The sequence below is a fragment of the Scophthalmus maximus genome, chromosome 3 (genome assembly GCF_022379125.1).
Source record: "Scophthalmus maximus strain ysfricsl-2021 chromosome 3, ASM2237912v1, whole genome shotgun sequence".
In the NCBI taxonomy this organism is placed as follows: Eukaryota; Metazoa; Chordata; class Actinopteri; order Pleuronectiformes; family Scophthalmidae; genus Scophthalmus; species Scophthalmus maximus.
The window spans coordinates 28947526-28965465 of NC_061517.1; the positions used below are offsets into that span (position 1 = coordinate 28947526).

The 17940-nt window shown below is 41.4% G+C and overlaps 1 protein-coding gene across 3 annotated transcripts; it reads left to right on the forward strand.

The window, feature by feature from the left end:
* Positions 1-1925: 1925 nt before the first annotated feature.
* On the forward strand, positions 1926-17658 carry hck (HCK proto-oncogene, Src family tyrosine kinase). 3 transcript variants are annotated; one of them, XM_035644255.2, is made up of 13 exons: positions 1926-2183; positions 8113-8249; positions 9284-9344; positions 9866-9959; positions 10121-10216; positions 10516-10619; positions 11370-11519; positions 11732-11884; positions 11982-12164; positions 12586-12662; positions 14272-14425; positions 14761-14892; positions 15814-17658. In XM_035644255.2, the coding sequence occupies exons 2-13, from the start codon at positions 8121-8123 to the stop codon at positions 16014-16016; spliced, it is 1536 nt and encodes a 511-aa protein (XP_035500148.1). In that variant the 5' UTR covers positions 1926-2183; positions 8113-8120; the 3' UTR covers positions 16017-17658. The 3 variants fall into 3 exon arrangements, with proteins under 3 accessions (XP_035500148.1, XP_035500150.1, XP_035500149.1); XM_035644256.2 differs by having other exon boundaries at positions 1929-2183; positions 9320-9344; XM_035644257.2 differs by lacking the exon at positions 8113-8249 and having other exon boundaries at positions 1928-2183; positions 9320-9344.
* The last annotated feature ends 282 nt before the right edge of the window (positions 17659-17940 follow it).

The following is a 17940-nucleotide window of genomic DNA, read 5'->3' on the forward strand; positions in this document are numbered from 1 at the left end:
CAAATAAAGCGGATGCACAAATTTAAGCAAGATGTTTCTGCCAGCCGATGGAGGCACACAGCAAATTGGTTTTCAAGTGTCAAGTCAATAAGTGGGAATAAGTCCCGAGTCAAGAGTAACAAGTCCCAAGTTAGTAGTCTTCGGGAACAGGAAGTGATGATAGCTGAGAAATCAACAGTAAGTCAAGTCAAGTCCAAGTTGGAAGCTTTGTGTTTTGTATCCTTTCACCAAACTCAATTATGTTTTTAAATGTTAAACATTTAATTTAGTAGGAAGTACACAAACACTGGCTGTAATAAGTCGTTTTAATCTTTGGGCATGGAGAGGATATCAGGCAATTCCAAAATAAAATGAAAGGCCTAGAGTCTATGTTAGGTCACTGGTATTTAGTCAAGCTCACTCTGCAAGTCTTTTTTGACTTTGTCAAAAAATATTAATCACATTCATGTCTGGGGTCTGACTGAAACTTACACTCTGAAAGTCATTCATACAAGGAGGAACTGTGACAAGATTAAGTAAGAAAGTAGGAAATGATGTGCAATAATGACCCCAAAAAAGGTGACAATGCAGGTTGATGGGCCAAAAAAAAGAAACCCTTTGTCCCAGTGACCAGTGAGCAGGTGCTCCGCCCTGAGACAACTGGGCTCACTAGACCGGACAGACAACCACATGACACATTATGCCTAATCGAGGTAGTGTCTCACATGCGGTTGACCCGAGAGGCCCAAGGGCATCCACATAGGAATGTTTTAGATGAGATTGTTTTAAGTTTTTTGTTCGGAGTTGCCATCCCGTCCCTGGTGCTCAGATAGAATGTGCCTCATGGTTGTTTTTTTTTGTGGTTTGGCTGTTTCCAGTGACGTTACATGAACCTTCTCTGTCAACAGATCTGCGTCACAATAAACCCTATATGTAAGGACGGCGAAGGCTAATTATCCGAGATTACTGTTTACTCATTCATGTGAAGAGCAATCGGACGTCAAGTCATTTTGCCACCAGATTCCCTGCACTGATAATTCAACTCTCTGTGGATCTTTAACCTGGTTAATGAGGAACTCATTCGCCCTCTGGAGTTTGAAAAGCACCAAAAGGCTGCAGTGAATATAGAGTCAGTGTGGCCCCAGCTACCACACACTCACAGAAGCACAATTGTCCAAATTAAAGACTGAAAGAACCAGAAAATACGCATTAGCACACATATAGAGATAGAGACGGAAAACCCTATAGGCAAAGGCCAGTTTGAATAAATGAGTAAACCAGGCATGATTATCTCTCTTTATACCCATCCCCATGCTATGATTCTTTTCTTTTTTTGTCAATCTAACATTCACGTTGTTTAAAAAAAAGAATATATGATTACATTCTACCTGTCTCTGTTTTCCACCCTGATCTCATTTGTTTGACTCTTATCCTCATCAGCCTCCCTCCATCGTCCCAGCGCGGGTTTCAGAGGGGACCTGGCTCTCTAATCCTGGCTGTTGATTGAGGATTACAGCCGGAGTCGGGAGCTTCCTTCCCGTGTGTCACTGCTGAGCTGCTGGTGTTGCGTGTGCTGTAGCTGTCAAACTCTCATTTGAATACATGTTCGGTTCGTCCTGCGCGTCATGCAAACGAGCCCGAAAAGAAACACAGCTGTCCATCCACCAATGGCATCCACCCATTCATCCACCCCTGCATCCATCCTCTCCTCCCTCCAGCTCTCAGAGGCACCACAGCAGTTGACACAATGGCTGATTGTGCCAAAACTGTACAGTACCGCATTCCACATCTTTACGACTTCAGAGTTATTTGAATTATTCTGAGTTTTGACGCACGGGGAGGCTTTCCTCTCTCCCCGTCGTCATTGTGTCACAGAAAGAGCCGCCGCGGGGGGGGTTTCAACCAGTGAAACCAAGAGAACGATTGGTGTGATCTGGTTCCTCTTTTCCGCCACAGAAGTCAGATGCGCACAGCTCCAACTTCCTCCTGCGCGTCCAGTGCGCTGCGCTCTGCCGCTCCGGCCACATCTTCGACCTCAGCCACGAGACAAGAGCGAGCAGCGACTGTGAAGGAGATGGGAGCTACTTAAAAAAGAAAAGAAAAGAAAGAAAGCTATGAGGAATATTCTTGCCGCAGTCAGCCGAACCTAGAACATCGTATTTACAAGCACAGGAACAGGAGTCGAGGTGGTCGATTGGCGAGCGGTAAGTGTGCCGGTTTGCTGGTGTGGAGACGAAGGGTTGTAACTTAGAGATGGCTGTATGGAAGAAAAAAAGAAAAAAACATACGCAGGCTGTGGAGTTAATGTCTGACAGATTCAGTTAAGCCTTTGCTGACCGACAAATGAATACAATGTAATAACAAGGATGCCCTCTTCGAAAAAGAGGAAGTTGGAGGTCTTTGGGTCCAAAACAACCACCTATAGAAGTCGTGTGTGTGTGTGTGTGTGTGTGTGTGAGAGAGTTCTTTTTACACTGTCGATAAACCAGAAATTTTCATTTTCATTTTAAAATGTTGAATGGTCCTTAAAAATTAAAGACATCCCCAAATAGTTATACAGCCAATGATGAATATACACTCTACAGTAGTGTATGCCATTCAAATGTCGGAGAAATGTCATACGACAATATAAAACAGAGAAAAGCTGCAACCAGATCATTTTAGTTGAATTATATGATTGACACAATAGATGATATGCTGTGGAAAAAATGCTGTAATTTTGTTTTAATTGTATGAAATGGTCATCATTATACAAGTGAAAAAAATGTACGTGCCCTTGTCAGCTCATGTACAAAGTGGCAGTGCAGTCCTGAGTCTTATCGTGTTATAGGTAACTTAATAACAAAGCATCTAGTAATACCTTGAGGGGGTGAGAATATATTTTCTTTGTTTCTGTCTGCCTGTCTGTCTGCCTGTCTGTCTGTCTGTCTGTCTGTCTGTCTGTCTGTCTGCCTGTCTGTCTGTCTGCCTGTCTAATGTCCTGTTGGTTTTGTGCCAAACCGACAGGTGATGTTGTGATGGCCTGAAGCAAAACCCCTAACTGGTACACACTCGGCTCGGCACCAACACAATTTGCATCTGAAGAACCCAACAGAACGCGTATGAATTATTGCTGTCTTCAGTCTGTCGAGAGACACACGGCTCCAGTGTGTGTGTGTGTGTGTGTGTGTGTGTGCGTCAGTGTTACTGTGGCCCTACCAGTTCGGTGGTAGAATAACACATGGGGTCCTGCGTAAATGAGGCCACGTAGCTAACTGCCAGACATGAGCCAGAAGCATCCTGGTGCCTGCTCACTGCTTGGACTGCCGCATGGTGCACATGGACACACCGTGCTGCCATCTCAGTTGGTTTGAGCTTGTGATCAGGAAGTTCATCCTGGAACTTTCCACTACGAACAGATTCTCAAAATTGATTATTTAAGGAATAGTTATAGTTATTAGTTATAGATAACCTTACTATGTTCTCTGTGTTAATACCAAGACCAATGCTTCACCTTGCTTGCAACTGCGACCAACTACCACTTCTGTCCTGTTTTAGGCATCTTAAGCATGACTATGTAACTTTTGAGAGAAGATAATACAAGTTTAAAGTTGAATTCATTAGCAACTAAACACCCTTTTTCATCTAAACACACCCGGGATTGTGATGCTACTAACTGACTTAAATAATTTATTTGCCTACTGTTATAGCACATTATAGCGTGTAAACAGAATGGTGTCTTTTAAAGGGAGTATTCAGTAGTTTCTTGCAATCAACTGAATACGCCTCATCGCCCTCCCCTTCCAGGCATGTAGGAGAATCTACTAAAAGCAAAAGCCCCTCTTTGGCGCCAGTGTTTGGTTTGTCCATTCCTGGCTACTGTAGAAATATGGTAGTGCAGTATGGTGGACAACACGGTGCCTACAACACACGAAGAATGAGGTCATTCATTGGTTCACCGCTTGCACATGCTTAAAGTCACGTCTCCTGGAATTCTAGAGATGGTGGACAACGACGTAAACTGTCATTATATTACTATTTTACACTTATAAAGCATTTGCATGCTGCATTGAACTTTAATCGGGTTAGGGTAAGGGTTAGGGTTCATTGTCATTTCACACTAAGGTGAAAATCAAACGTCACCTTCTTCATAACCGATCAAAATTAAGAATATATTGGTTTTAAAAAACAACTCTCTGCAAGAAAGCAAAATGTGATATTGTCCTTTAAAGTCCTAGAAATCTACATTCTAAGCTATTTGGTGATATTGAAGCACATATCCCTGATCTTCAAGTGACGCGGTTGCATTCCTGTCCTCAATAAGAAATTTCACAAAGAATAAACATTCCTGGACGGTGATGAAATCCTCCCAGGGAGTTTTAACAGAAGTTGAATATGAATTAAGAACAGTACAGTTGTTTCAACCATTACACATGATCTGTCTTTGGACTTTATACGCAATTCAACCTAGACTTGATTCCGCAGACTGACAGCACAAAGCACGTCTCTTTTTTTTAAGGCTGCTGTCACAAAGCCACACAAAGAGGAGGCAAAAAAACATGACGGAGGAGAAACAGAAGCACAGAAATGAAACCGTGTTTGTCCTAGCCTAAGCAGTTCCTCATAGATTCACCTTTCAAATCCTGAAGAAGAGGGGGAAAAAAACCTGCAGAAGTCGGCTGAAGTCGGGCTCAGGCGCCTGAGTGAAAAGAGTAGTATCATTCTGCACTCGTGGTGTTGTTTGGGTTTAGGTTGACTTCCTTTTCTGATGCTTCGGGCATGGACTAAGCCCATGTTCCCAGCATGCTGTTTACGAGGACAAGTGTAGAACATGGTAAATTTCCCCGTAGTGGGACAACTAAAAGATGATCTTATCTTATCTTGATTTCACATCGTTGAGGGCCATGAGGGCCTTTTCTGTGCCACAGTGCACCTCTGTGAAAGCCAGCCTGGCTTTCATTTAAGGTCCTTGAGTCATAATCATCGATTTTACTAACCTTTCGAATCTCATGTGTTTAGCACTTTGAGATTGCTTTTAGCAATGAAAAGTGTTCTATAAATGACATTGATTATTACTATTATTATTATCATGGGTTTCTCTGTGCTGCTTCAATCTTGCCCTGCGGAACACTCAAGGCTGCGTGTTTGTATGAAAGGTGCATGGTGAGCTGAGTTGAGCCGAGTGTTAACTGAGTGTTCGGACCAGCCTGGTCTGCCTGTCCCGCACGCCGCCATCTGCACAGAAGCAAACGTGCTGCAGGTCTTTTTTGAGGTTTGTTTCGGTGAGTGCGTTGCTGCCTGCCCTGAAACTGGAACGAGTATGAAGATGGAGCCAGCTGGCAATCAGCAAAGCATGAAGGGGAAGCAGTCTTTTTCATTTTCTGGTGTTGGTTGTTTTCTGGACCGCTGTCTGAATTGATGTGTTGCAAGGCTGGGTTTTTCTTTTTTACCTTTGAATTGAGCCAGGCTTTTCCCCTTCTGATTCCATTTTTTATGCGTCAGAGTAGTATCGATCTTCCCATCTAACTCACTGCAAGAAAGCTGAAGCCAAACTGATCCTTTTGATATTATGTTTTTCTAGCCAGTGACATTGCGAGAGCTAATACTGTTATCATTATTGTTTAAAGGTGTAAGTTTTGCTATTGCTACATAGCCAATTTTAGCATCCTGGCTAAAAGGAACATCACAAGTTCTGCATCAAACTTGATTCCGTTACTTGCGGAGAGTTCAGGGTGACTACTGGCTTTAATTTATATTTTCAATATCATCATTCAATCAATGAAACTTTAATCCACCTTCCAACTTTTGTCTTGTCATGTCAGTCGCAAATATGATTAATTTTTTCTTCCCCTTTCACTGAGACCAAACTAGTTCAGATTTTGGACTGATGTATTGTAGCTGTTCACACATGGACTGAGATGAACCAGCGACAGCTGCATTTGTGCAGAACCAGACAACATGTTACCATCGGCCTCACGTGTCAGGAAAAAATATAACAGGCAGCCTCATCTTTTAAATGCAGAAGAGAAATTGAATCAAAGAGTTTTAAATAGAAATCAAAAGTCTTTCAAAAGTGTCAAAGAAACATGGCCTTGCTTTGTTTAGGCATTCTTAAGAGGAACAAGTTTTAGAACAGAGAGAAAAAAGGAAGCAGATACATTAACACCACCGGTTTTGACCTCAGGAACTTCCTTTGTCTAGATGTTCATATGTAACTTTTCCATTGCTTAACAAAATGCATTTGTAGCACCAACTGGCTTTGCGATTCAAAATGTCTTCTGTGAATGTCAGTGGTAGTTTTGGTCATTTAGTGGTGACACGTGAAATCTAAAACCATCACTCATCCATTTGCGTGGTAACAGGGCCCTGCTGTTTCGAGCTCATGATAAACATTACTGCCTTTGTTAAGTGCAGCAAGCTTTTTTCCTCCGAGCTGAAGGGATATAAGTTACCAAGTATAACCCTCTTCTGTCCTCTGTAAGTACTGTACGTGAGCATACATACTCTAGAAAACATCACAGTTCCCTCTTTGTTAGACGTTGTTCCACATAACTGCATACAAGTTTTACATTTGGAAACAGATTCATAGAGAGAACAAAGTATTCACTAGATGTTACAGATGGAAAAGTGGGCTGGTGATAGAAAGACCTTGCAGTGTTCAGCCTTGGAATACTTTGATAGAGTCGGGGTAGATGTGCAGCTGTTGTGTTACTGATATCCTTAGAAATGTGGTTAATCAGCATAAACACGACTAGATATTACAGGGGTAGTCATGATCAGCAAGGAAGCTGGCTGAATAAGCTATGAGGCATCTTTGTCTTCTCAGTCTCCGCCCGCGGCAAAAAATATCTAACGACCTCATGTGATACCCCATTTTCACACCGTCTCCAGCCAATACTAGAGATGTTTTAGAACACATTTACAGTAATAGAGGTAAGCGGAAGGGAGGTATCGTCTAAGTTCTGTGTCACAGAGCTCAAAGGTTCACAGTTTGCCAACAAATTACCTGTCAACACTGGATGCTGCCAACGAATCGGAATCAAAACACTGCAGGATTAATCAATGCGGGATGGCCAAACAATACTTGAATTTAATTCAATCAAGCCGCACCTACAGTACTCATAGATATCAGTCCTCGAAAATTGCCTGATTTCTTTCAGTAAGATCCATGCTTTGTTCCCTGGGAAATACGCGAGAATGTTAAACCCAGAGTTTCTTTGAAATCCATTCAGTAGTTTTTGTGTAATCCTGCTGACAGACAAACGAAAGGTCAGGGGTGAAGCCATGACCTCCACATGGCAGAGGTTAAAAAAAAATCTAATCAAATAATGTGATGAGAAATTTTAAGCCAAAATGTAGTAAATAAACTGTTTTACAATGATATCCATTGTTCCCCGTGCTGATATTACTTCAATAATCAATACCTGACAGTTTGGTCGAAGTGTCGAATGTGTTTTACCCGTAGCAGCTAACTTTAATGTATTCTAGATTGTTATCTCCGTGATCATTATGTTTATGCTATAGTTACGATAATCCATATTCACTGAGAATGTTTTTTGATCTTAGAAACACATTTTGGCTGATACTTACCATTAGTATATGGTTTTTGTGGCAAGTTAAACACCTTGTGTTATTTTGTAGATCCCAATTTATCTGTTTGAAAGCTAAGTCGGAAAATGTCTTCAGTGCCTCGGTATTGATCTGGGATCTGTGTTTTGCAATAACACCTCAAATAATGATTGCAAACAGCAGATGCGTTTTGCAAACAATACCAGTACCAGAAAATGACAGGATTTATAAAGATATAAATCATTTTTAATGTTACTATCATATTTGACCAGCACAGAGTCCTTTCTAGTATTCAAGGGTCATTCAATGCTTTAATTTCGTTTTCATGTGCATTTTAAGTGCACATGAGAATGCAGCATCACAAAAACTAGTTCACAACACCTTTATGTTTTTTTTTCAGTAGTTAATAGTTGTGACTTCCAAACAAGTCCACTATTCTCTAGGTATGGTTGATATATATCAGGTCACTCTAGGAGAATTGTGCCTGACCATTTGATTTTAACGCCACCCTTTCCTTCTCCCCCCCCCTCCCTCCTGCTAACCATCTGTGCCCCGGCGGTTTCTCCCCACGTGGTCCTCCTGCAGAGGGAACCATGGGCTGTGTGGGCTCTAAGACGGATCAGGAGCCTCACAGCAAAGACTCGGGTAATGATGAGCGGCAGAACCGCGCACAGACGGCCCACTATGTCAAAGACCCCACCACAGGAAACTCAAGCAAAGCTGTAAGCACTAAAGTCGAAGCGGATAAATAAATATGTGTAAAAAGATGTGGAACTTGTTGGTGTTAATCATGAAATACAAGTACAAAGTGGCAGAGTACTTAAGTAAATATACTTCGTCAGTTTCCATCATTCATTAATGGCGTAGGGTGCAGAAACAGGTATAAACTGGTTACTGCCACAACCACTTAAAGACAAAAGTGTTTTTCTACGTTTAGCTTTGAGGTCTTTTATTGCGTGTGTGTGTGTGTGTGTCCTGTAGACAGGAGACAGTTTCCATGTGGTCTCTCAGAGAGGATAGACGTGCACTGAAATGTAACACTGACCGTGATCATGTGACTCGTCGTGGCCAGCCTTCGATCTGTACCACGAAGTAGCAGCACTGCTGAGTGTAAAGTGCGGTACCTCTGGCTCCTGCTTCCTGTGTGCTGACTGTAACTCCTGTTTTTACCCTCGATGAAGAAAGAGGAAGTGACAGAAGCAGAACCAGAGCACGCATGCAGTTTTAATCAAAAATCCATGATTGAGCAACACCCACGACATGTAGTATCTCACAGATGTGCAGTCAGTCCTCCTGGCCTGTCCTTCAGCTTATCATACCTATGTGTTAACATTTCACTTTGCTGAAAACAAACATATGGAGTAGCCCCAACTACAAACCCTAAAACCTAAAGTAAAGATAAGCACCAACAACATCCTGATAGTTAAACTCCTTCCTTCCTTCCTTTCAAATATCTGTTTTCTGTGTAGTGTCCAGCTGACTTTGAGAATTTAGTAAATGTGCCCTTTGAAAATCAAAACTCAATTTGCTTTATTGTGTAAAGCCAAAGCCAGGGCAGTCCGGATTTGGACCATCTGTCACACTTGAATGAGAAAGAAGAATATAACAGAGTTCTATACTTGAGGCAATTTAAAATGGCACTAATCCTTTTTTGTACGTGAACAAAAGAAACAACGTATTGTATATATATATGTGTGCGTATGTACTGTATACAGTATATGTGAATGTTTGATGGAACTGGCCTCTTCTCTCTTAGCCTTACACCTCCATGTCACTGTCTATCTCTCCGCAGAGCAAAATGCAATCCAACTCATATGGTGAGTCACCATCTTCATTAACATACAACTGTATTTACACTTAGACAGTGTTATAACCTGTACTTGATTCTGCATCCTGTTTAAGAGTCAGCGACTAATGAGCCCTTTAAAGTCGATTAACGGCACCTCTGTTTCTTACTGTCAGCGCCACCCACAGACATGATATGATGTTGTCTCGGTCAGACACAGAGAAACGCTGTCTGAAGCTCAACCCAACAACACACATGAGAGGGAGAGAGAGCGAGAAAGGAAGTAGAGTCAGCGTGCGGGTGCAGAGCGATAGCCCTGCTCCCCACCTCACCACACAGCCCTACATTCTGCAGAAGCCCTATTGCTATTATTATCAGTCATACTGTACAAGGAAGTTGGTCACATAGTCAAAGTGCAGGGAACCCAACTGGAGTGACAAAGACGGGCACTGTTCAGACTTGGGTGCACCATACAAAAATTCGAAAAAATAAAAGCTACCCATACACACGCACATGTACATTCACACATTGTCCACTTTTCTCTTGCCGCAGGAGAAAGTATTGCCATGGCACTGTACGACTACGAGGCTATTCACGAAGGAGACCTCGGCTTCAAGAAGGGAGAAAAGCTCAGGATCTTAGAGGAGTGAGTGGAGCGTCGGCAGTGAGACAGATTGCTTCCTCTTTGTCGCTTCTGTTCTTAATTTAGTTTCTGGACTTGTCAAGTATATTGTGGATTTGCTGACAAGAAATGTTCACACTTGTTGTACGTGTTTTCCTCTCCTTCTTCTCTGTATCCCTCTGTAGAATGGGGGAGTGGTGGAGAGCTATGTCAATCGGTACAGGTCAGGAAGGCTACATCCCCAGTAACTATGTAGCCAAAGATACTCTGGAGGTAGAGGAGTAAGTGTTCTCACAAGCAAATTCATGTGCATGATTAGCATATGTTTTATTAGACTGTAAATATGAAAAAAATTAATTCATTCCTTTTGTCTTGGGAAGCTATGAACATCACATTCAATTATTTTTATTTGTATTACAATTATCAACATTAACTTTACATAGTAGCAGTTTCACATGCAATATTTAAACTACACATTTTGTAAGTTCACGATTTTCACGCAGGGGAAACTTGTGCAGGCTTGTGCAGGGAGAGCCGTTGAGCGGTTTCTGTTCTAACTGATGTGCTTCCTGTCGTTGAGGTGGTTCTTTAAGGGCGTGAGCAGGAAAGATGCTGAGAGACAGCTGCTGGCCACCGGGAACAAAATAGGATCCTTTATGATCCGAGACAGTGAGACCACCAAGGGTGAGTGAATCATCGATTGCCATTTGTTGGAGGGGTGTTGCGGTAACTATGAAGAGAAAATTATTGACAGCAAAACGTCCACCTGCCAAATCATGGGATTTGATTTTGGCAGAAAAACTGAAATTGTCCAAGGCATGCTCATTTGTAGGCCCGCGACATTTTGCAAATGTGTACAACACCAACAGATTACAATATTGGAAGATATAACTTTATATAACGTCAAAGGTGTCGCTCGTAGTGACAAGTTTCGCAGGACCCGTTTTGCTCTCACCGTCATCAGCAGCTGCGACGCCCATGTCAGTGCCGCGATATTCACGTCTAGTCGCCTCTTTGCATTGACTTTGTATGTAATCTTGTTTAAAACATTTTTTTTAAAGAAAGTCTGCATTGTTATGGGAAATGTACCAGTGTTTTCAGAATTGCACACATATATGAGACAAAAAGTCCGGGTATTTAAATTTTAAACATTTTCTTTTTCATTTTCTCAACACCTGTCTTTCCTGTATCCTCCAAATTCATTATTATAAAATGCAACAGTGTAGTGGCCCTTTCAGTGGCCTGTGTTGGTCTGCAGGCAGTTTTTTCTACCATCACCAGAATAAATATCTTTGCGATACATTGAGTTTGTTAACATAAAAAAATGTTAAGATTAAAGACTTTGAAATGTTGAATCATCTCAAATTAAAGCGAGTGTCAGTGACACAAAATATTGGCCGCAAATCAGAGTTTTTCCTCTCTCTTTTACCACAGGCAGCTACTCTCTGTCTGTCAGGGACAGCGATGTCCAGACCGCTGACACGGTTAAGCATTATAAGATCCGAACGCTGGACAATGGGGGATTCTACATCTCTCCCCGCATCACCTTCAGCAATCTGCATGAGCTGGTCAGCCATTACAAGAGTAAGTTGACTGTGTCCCCAGTTTGTCACTGAATGATCTGACCTCCTCACAGCTGCGGCTTTCAGTGGCTTAGTTGAGTTATCACCTGTTATAATGGGTGAGTAAAGAATCTAAAGTCATCTCAAGGGGCTTAGAAAAAAGTGACTCCAGGTCAGTGCTTGATCCGCAGAACACTCTATAGTAACAAAATACATTTATTTTGCTCATTCCAGAGCTGGGAGATGGCCTCTGCCAAACCCTGACCAACCCGTGCCTGAGCCCCAAACCAGAGAAGCCATGGGAGAAAGACGCCTGGGAAATCCCCAGGTCATCTCTCAAACTGGATAAGAAGCTTGGCGCAGGCCAGTTTGGAGAAGTCTGGATGGGTGAGATGCTGCACATCTGAATCGTTTCAGAGTCCAGTTTTTGTTGGCAAAATAAAGCTGGCAATTAATTCTGTAATGCCAATTGTTCTGTTTTAAGCTACATACAATAAGCATACCAAGGTTGCAGTGAAGACCATGAAACCTGGCAGCATGTCGGTTGAGGCCTTCATGGCGGAGGCCAACCTAATGAAGTCGCTTCAGCATGAAAGATTGGTCCGACTCCATGCTGTGGTCACCAAGGAGGAGCCAATCTATATCATCACTGAGTACATGGAGAAAGGTGTGTGTGTGCTCGGGCATGAGTGTGTGTGTATATGCAGGTGCATAAGTACATTAAAAAGACTTAGCTGTCCATTTATGTCATTTTCTTTTTTATTTCAGGGAAAGGCTATAAAATGTCTACATCATATTACACTAAAACTAAACCAAAGTGATGGCAGTTATTTCCCACAAGGGAGACTAATACCCAAGGGGTATTTTTGCAGTTGGCAGCTGCTATGTGGAGTAACACAACAACAAAAAAACAGAACCGATGACTTTATTTAAAAGAAAAATCAGTATGCCAGGTTCTGTAACATCTGAACATTTGTGTTGAGATTCAACACCCAAAATTCATTCGACAAATTCACAGATACTTTGTTTAGGATGTGTGTAGTGCATGGATCTTTACATGTGGCATGTGTTTGTGTGTACGCCTACAGGTAGTTTATTAGACTTCTTAAAGAGTGATGAGGGGAACCGTGTCAAGCTCCCCAAGCTCATCGACTTCTCTGCACAGGTGAGAGTCATCGTCAGTCCTCCATTCTATAAGTCAGCTTGTCAGACCAGGCCTCTGGTTGTTTCTTGATCAGCAGTTCCTTAGTTAGGATTGTTTTGAAAAATCAAATATATCATTCTGTACCTATTGAACTGAACATTTAAAATGAATGTATTGTTCCATTGGTGTTAATTGAATCTCAGACAGTCTACATCAGTGAGCAGGGAAGAGCTTTAGATTATTTAAATTAATACTGAAACTTTGCCTATAGTGAACTATAGGTAGATTAAATGAAATCTATTATTAAGGAAGCAGTTTCATTGATGTGATAGACTTCAAACTGCTGAAATTGACAAAAATTAATATGGTGCTAGTGTCACGTTATGCAGGTAGCAGGACCCAAATGCAGAGGTTAAAAATAAACACTATTTTTAATTAGCAAAAACAGAAAGAGACAGTATTTTAAGTAGAAATAACAAAATCAATCACTAGAGATCAAACTATAAAACAAACCAGAGAACCAAGGCACAGGAGACATCAGAAGCAGACTGGGGCAATATCACAAGAACAGACTCCTCAGGAAAAGACTGGGAGAAAAAAACAGACGACACGAACAAGACCAAGGGAAGCACAGAGACTAAATACACACGAGGAGGGCGGGGCAAATAGAACACAGGTGAGACACATTAGGAACAGGTGCAGACAATCACAGGGGCAGGAGACACAGGCAAAGTAAAGAGAACAGACAAAAGACAGGGAAACAGGAAGTGCGGAAACACAAGGAACTACTTCAAAATAAACCCGGAACCAACAACAAGAGATCGAAAGCGCTAACAAAGGGAATAATAAAATAAACAAAACAGAGTCCACTATAACATAAGAGTTCATGATCCATGCGGATCACGACAGCCAGATGAGTGGATCACAAAAGTTTTGCAGTTCATCCTGAGGGGAACATGAGTGCTTGTACCAAATCGAATAGGATTATTACCAAAGGCAGTAGGAACCATCTCCTGCAGACCATGAATGTTATTGGAGGATAAAACCCCACGAAAAACATGTCTGCTTTAAAGCAAAAGGAGAGATTTTAATACTTAGGTAGTACAGTATTTAAACTTGGAGTTTCTCTTAATCTCTGTTCCTCTAGTTGGCAACATCAACCTGTCCGCATTACACGTGGATTTGGTACAGGTTCCCTCTTTGAGAGTTTTTAGAGTTTGGGAGTTTATGAAGCAGCACCATGCTGCATCAGGTGCCTTTCATACAAAGAACAGAGAATAAAGGGAAGAAGAAGAATGTCAGAGCTGCCTCTTTTGATTCAGTCCTGCCATGAGCGATTTTGTGATGTTGAAATATTCATCAGATAAGTTGGAGAGATTGGTCTTATCTGGTGCTAACACAAAATAGCTAAAGGGAGAGGTTACACGTGAATAAATCTTCACGTATATTATGGTAAATGTCTGTAACTGTTACTACCAGCCGTGCAGTTTACAGTTAATACAGTATGTCTGAGATCACAATGGTGTTTGTCTGTAAAAATAAAATGATGATAATGCTGCCGTTTCATTGCCGGTGACAATTACAATGGGAAATATGTTCTGAATCTTTAACTCTGACTTATTGTCTCTAGACTGCAGAGGGCATGGCCTACATTGAGCAGAGGAACTACATCCACAGAGACCTGAGAGCTGCCAACATCCTGGTCAGCAAGGCTTTAGTGTGCAAGATTGCTGACTTTGGCCTCGCTCGTATCATTGAAGACAACGAGTACACAGCCAGAGAAGGTACGATGCAGTGTTCTCTGTCACACGTTAGCCAGATGTCATCAGCAGAAGTGACTAAGAAACTAAGGAACTGAAGAAATCAAAGCAGCCACCGTTTCATCAGTTCAGAGGAAAATCCTTTGTGTCAGGCAGCTGTCAGATCACAACACGAGTGGCAGTAGCGAGGATTAGAGTAAATTGCTTTAGGCTAACTGAATGGGCAGAAGATGTTAAGTGTTTGAGAGGATGTGAGAGCAGTGTGGAAATTTCTCAGCAGTGTCAATAAGAGCCAACTAATGTCTCAATAACAAAGTCGACCTGAGTTCAAATTTTGCAATTTCTCCCCCAATAACCAGGAGCCAAATTCCCCATCAAATGGACAGCCCCTGAGGCCATCAATTATGGCTCTTTCACCATCAAATCTGATGTCTGGTCTTTTGGCATCTTGCTGACTGAGATTATCAGCTATGGACGCACACCATACCCAGGTAGGTGGATCACCTATTTCACCAATTTCATCTTTGATATATTGTTGTCAGGAATGCCTCCGAGGGACCATACAATTGCAATTACTATACACAATTATTTGTTCCCATTTCCACACCCAAACTCTGGCCATTAGGTCTCTTTCCCTCGGTTTAGAACGTCCTTCTAAAGTCAGGGGGAGTGGTAGCATGACTCCCATGTTGGAATTGAATAACAGTGGTAAATTTGAAATTTACTTGAAACTAGCAGAAGGGAAAACACCTCACAAAGAACGACTGTGTGCATGTCCAATGACCATCCGCAGTTTTCCTCTTGTGTTGTTTAAAAGCACATCTCTTTGGTCTTCAGCACTTTATCAAGGTATTATATGTTGCCTTTGATGTCAGGTGCAGTAGTGACAATGCTACAGCTATGCTAGCACCTCTATAAGACAATACATTGGCATTGTTACTTACAGTATCAACGCTTACATGCTGATGTTTTAATAGGTAAAACCATGTTTTCCATGATTATAATCCTAATTTAGCATTTTAGCATGCTAACATTAGTATTCAGCATTAGTTTTGCAGGTATTTGGTGCTGGACCTGTTAAAATGTGGATGTGATGATGGAATCAGATGATGTTTTGTACCCACTTACATAGCAATCCATCCAGGAGTTAGATATATTTAACTCAAAACTATATATATCAACCTCTTGAAAACGCTTAAGTAAAAGGATCACCACAGTTATAGGGATTCATTCACTGGGTGTCAAGGCACTCCAATCAATTGTTGTTTAGATATTTTAGTTTGGACAGCTGGTGAACCAACTGACTGGCATTACAGTACCATCCATATAGCCACAAAGTTAGCATCCCATCTAACAAGAGACCACAATATCTTTCTCTTTTAATTGGACACAATCACATCCTTTGGTTTCAGGGATGACCAACCCAGAGGTGATCCGTTCCCTGGAGACAGACTACCGAATGCAGCGCTTGGACAGCTGTCCCGTCGAACTCTATGAGATCATGCTGGAGTGTTGGAAGAAGAAGCCGGAGGACCGTCCCACCTTTGATTACCTGCAGAGTGTCCTGGAGGATTTCTACACAGCCACAGAGAGCCAGTACCAGCAGCAACCATGAGAGTGAAGATCCTCAGACAAGTTTTCTGTTACAATATTCTTCTGGTCGTACTTAGCAGCAAGTCCAGTTTCTATATGAAGCAGTGTAATTTGGAAAGTGCTCCAAACGGCACTCTGTGGTCAAGCCCTTATTGTAACAAGGGACAGTACAAAAATTATTGGGGAGGGTTTAACTTTTTATCAATTAGGAAGCTAGGCCTTACCTAACATTTTTAATTGTTTGATTCTACCATTAAATTAATTTGAACATTTAAAGAAATGCAACCACAGTATAAAAAGCTTCCCCTGTTCCGCATGCCGATGATGTGTCCTTGGGCAAGACACTTAACCCTAAATTTCCTCTGGCGGGTCTTCCGGCAGACTTTGAATGTGTATGAATGTGATGAAAAGTGCAGTAAATAGCAGCGCAGTACAGTATGAATGTGTGTGAATGGGTGAATGTGACTTGTCCTGTAAAGCGCTTTGAGTAGTCAATAAGACTAGAAAAGTGCTATATAAATACAGTACATTTACCATTTACCATTTACCTCATACTAACGTCAGTTGCACAATTGGTTTGATCATAGGCTAATATGGCAAAAGCTACATCAGCCATACTGGATGTTTATGGTCACAAAACTAACTGTTAGTCATTTGGCAATCTTGTTAACCACAAGATCGGTGCATTATAGAGAGAGATGCTATATGCATATTTATCTACAGTTTATAATATAATAAGTGACCAACAACACAAAGCTTTGAATAACTTATTTTCAATTGACTTGTACTTACTCTGTTGATTATGTTTTACTAAAAATGATGTGTATTCTGAGGGGTGGGTTGCAAAACTGGACCTGTGCAGCACTCTTGGTTTACAAGTGAAAATAGCACATGTGCTCGGATAAGCCCTGCCACAAAAGGATAGACTTAGGATAGCGCACTTATACAATTTCCATGTTAGCCTGAACAGTCGGACCGAACAATATTTTTCTGCCCTCACCCGCTGTATAATTTTTGTTCAGTCCCTAACACTCCAGCACCTAACATTCCAGGTATGTCTGCGAGACATCTGCAATATGTAGATGGCCATACTATCCAGCACATGCTTTTGTGAAAGCATGACTATCTCACACAAAATTAATTTAACACAGTACATAGATACGCACGTGATCACAGACAAACAACCGTAAGCCACCTGAAAGCAGTGACAGTGAAAACACACTGGATTGAGCTGTTATGCTCCAGCACACACTGTGCATTCATAAGGTATAACCGCAACACAGATTTTCACAGTGAAATGTGTGCTGTGTCCAGCTGTGTTGATATCAACGATTCAGCGAGCAAAGCTGTTAAATGTGTGTTTAAAACTGTGAAAGGAAAGTGGGAACTCTGGACGTTACACAGAGTTCAAGACAAATTGATGAAATTCCATAGATATTTTTCCACTATGCTGTGGCTTGTTTCAGCATTACTCCTTGATAGTGCCTTCTGCAGTGGTTGTTTCTGTCAGTCTTAACATTTACAATATATCCCATATGCTCTGTGTGTACACCTATATAAATAAAGAAATTTGTGTATTTAGGAATAAGTTCTTTAATGTGAAGTCATTTATAAGTTGTAATGCCTGTTGATTCTTGTCACCCATTAAAAGCTAATGTTATGTACTCACATCTTTTGGAATCTTTTCTCTGTTTTGGAAAAAAATAATTTATTTGCGCAAATAATACTGCACTGAACATTATTGTATCTTGAATGTAATTAGCTTTCCAAAAGGAAATGCTTTGCTGGTTTCTTTTCAGACTCATGGCCCTGCTCATTTTTTCTATACTATTTGAATACGGTGTTTCTCACATTGCTGTAAATAGTATCAGAGTTGTTGCACAATCACTCAAAACTGAAACGATATTGTGTTGGAGATGTGGAAAAAATTGAATCAAACATTCAAT

Bases quoted from the DNA above. Each gene is read 5' to 3' on its own strand.
- hck (XM_035644255.2), top strand. From the start codon at position 8,121: ATGGGCTGTGTGGGCTCTAAGACGGATCAGGAGCCTCACAGCAAAGAC. The intron at 10,217-10,515 runs GTAAGTGTTCTC...CCTGTCGTTGAG, and splicing joins GATACTCTGGAGGTAGAGGA to GTGGTTCTTTAAGGGCGTGA. The intron at 14,426-14,760 runs GTACGATGCAGT...CCCAATAACCAG, and splicing joins CGAGTACACAGCCAGAGAAG to GAGCCAAATTCCCCATCAAA.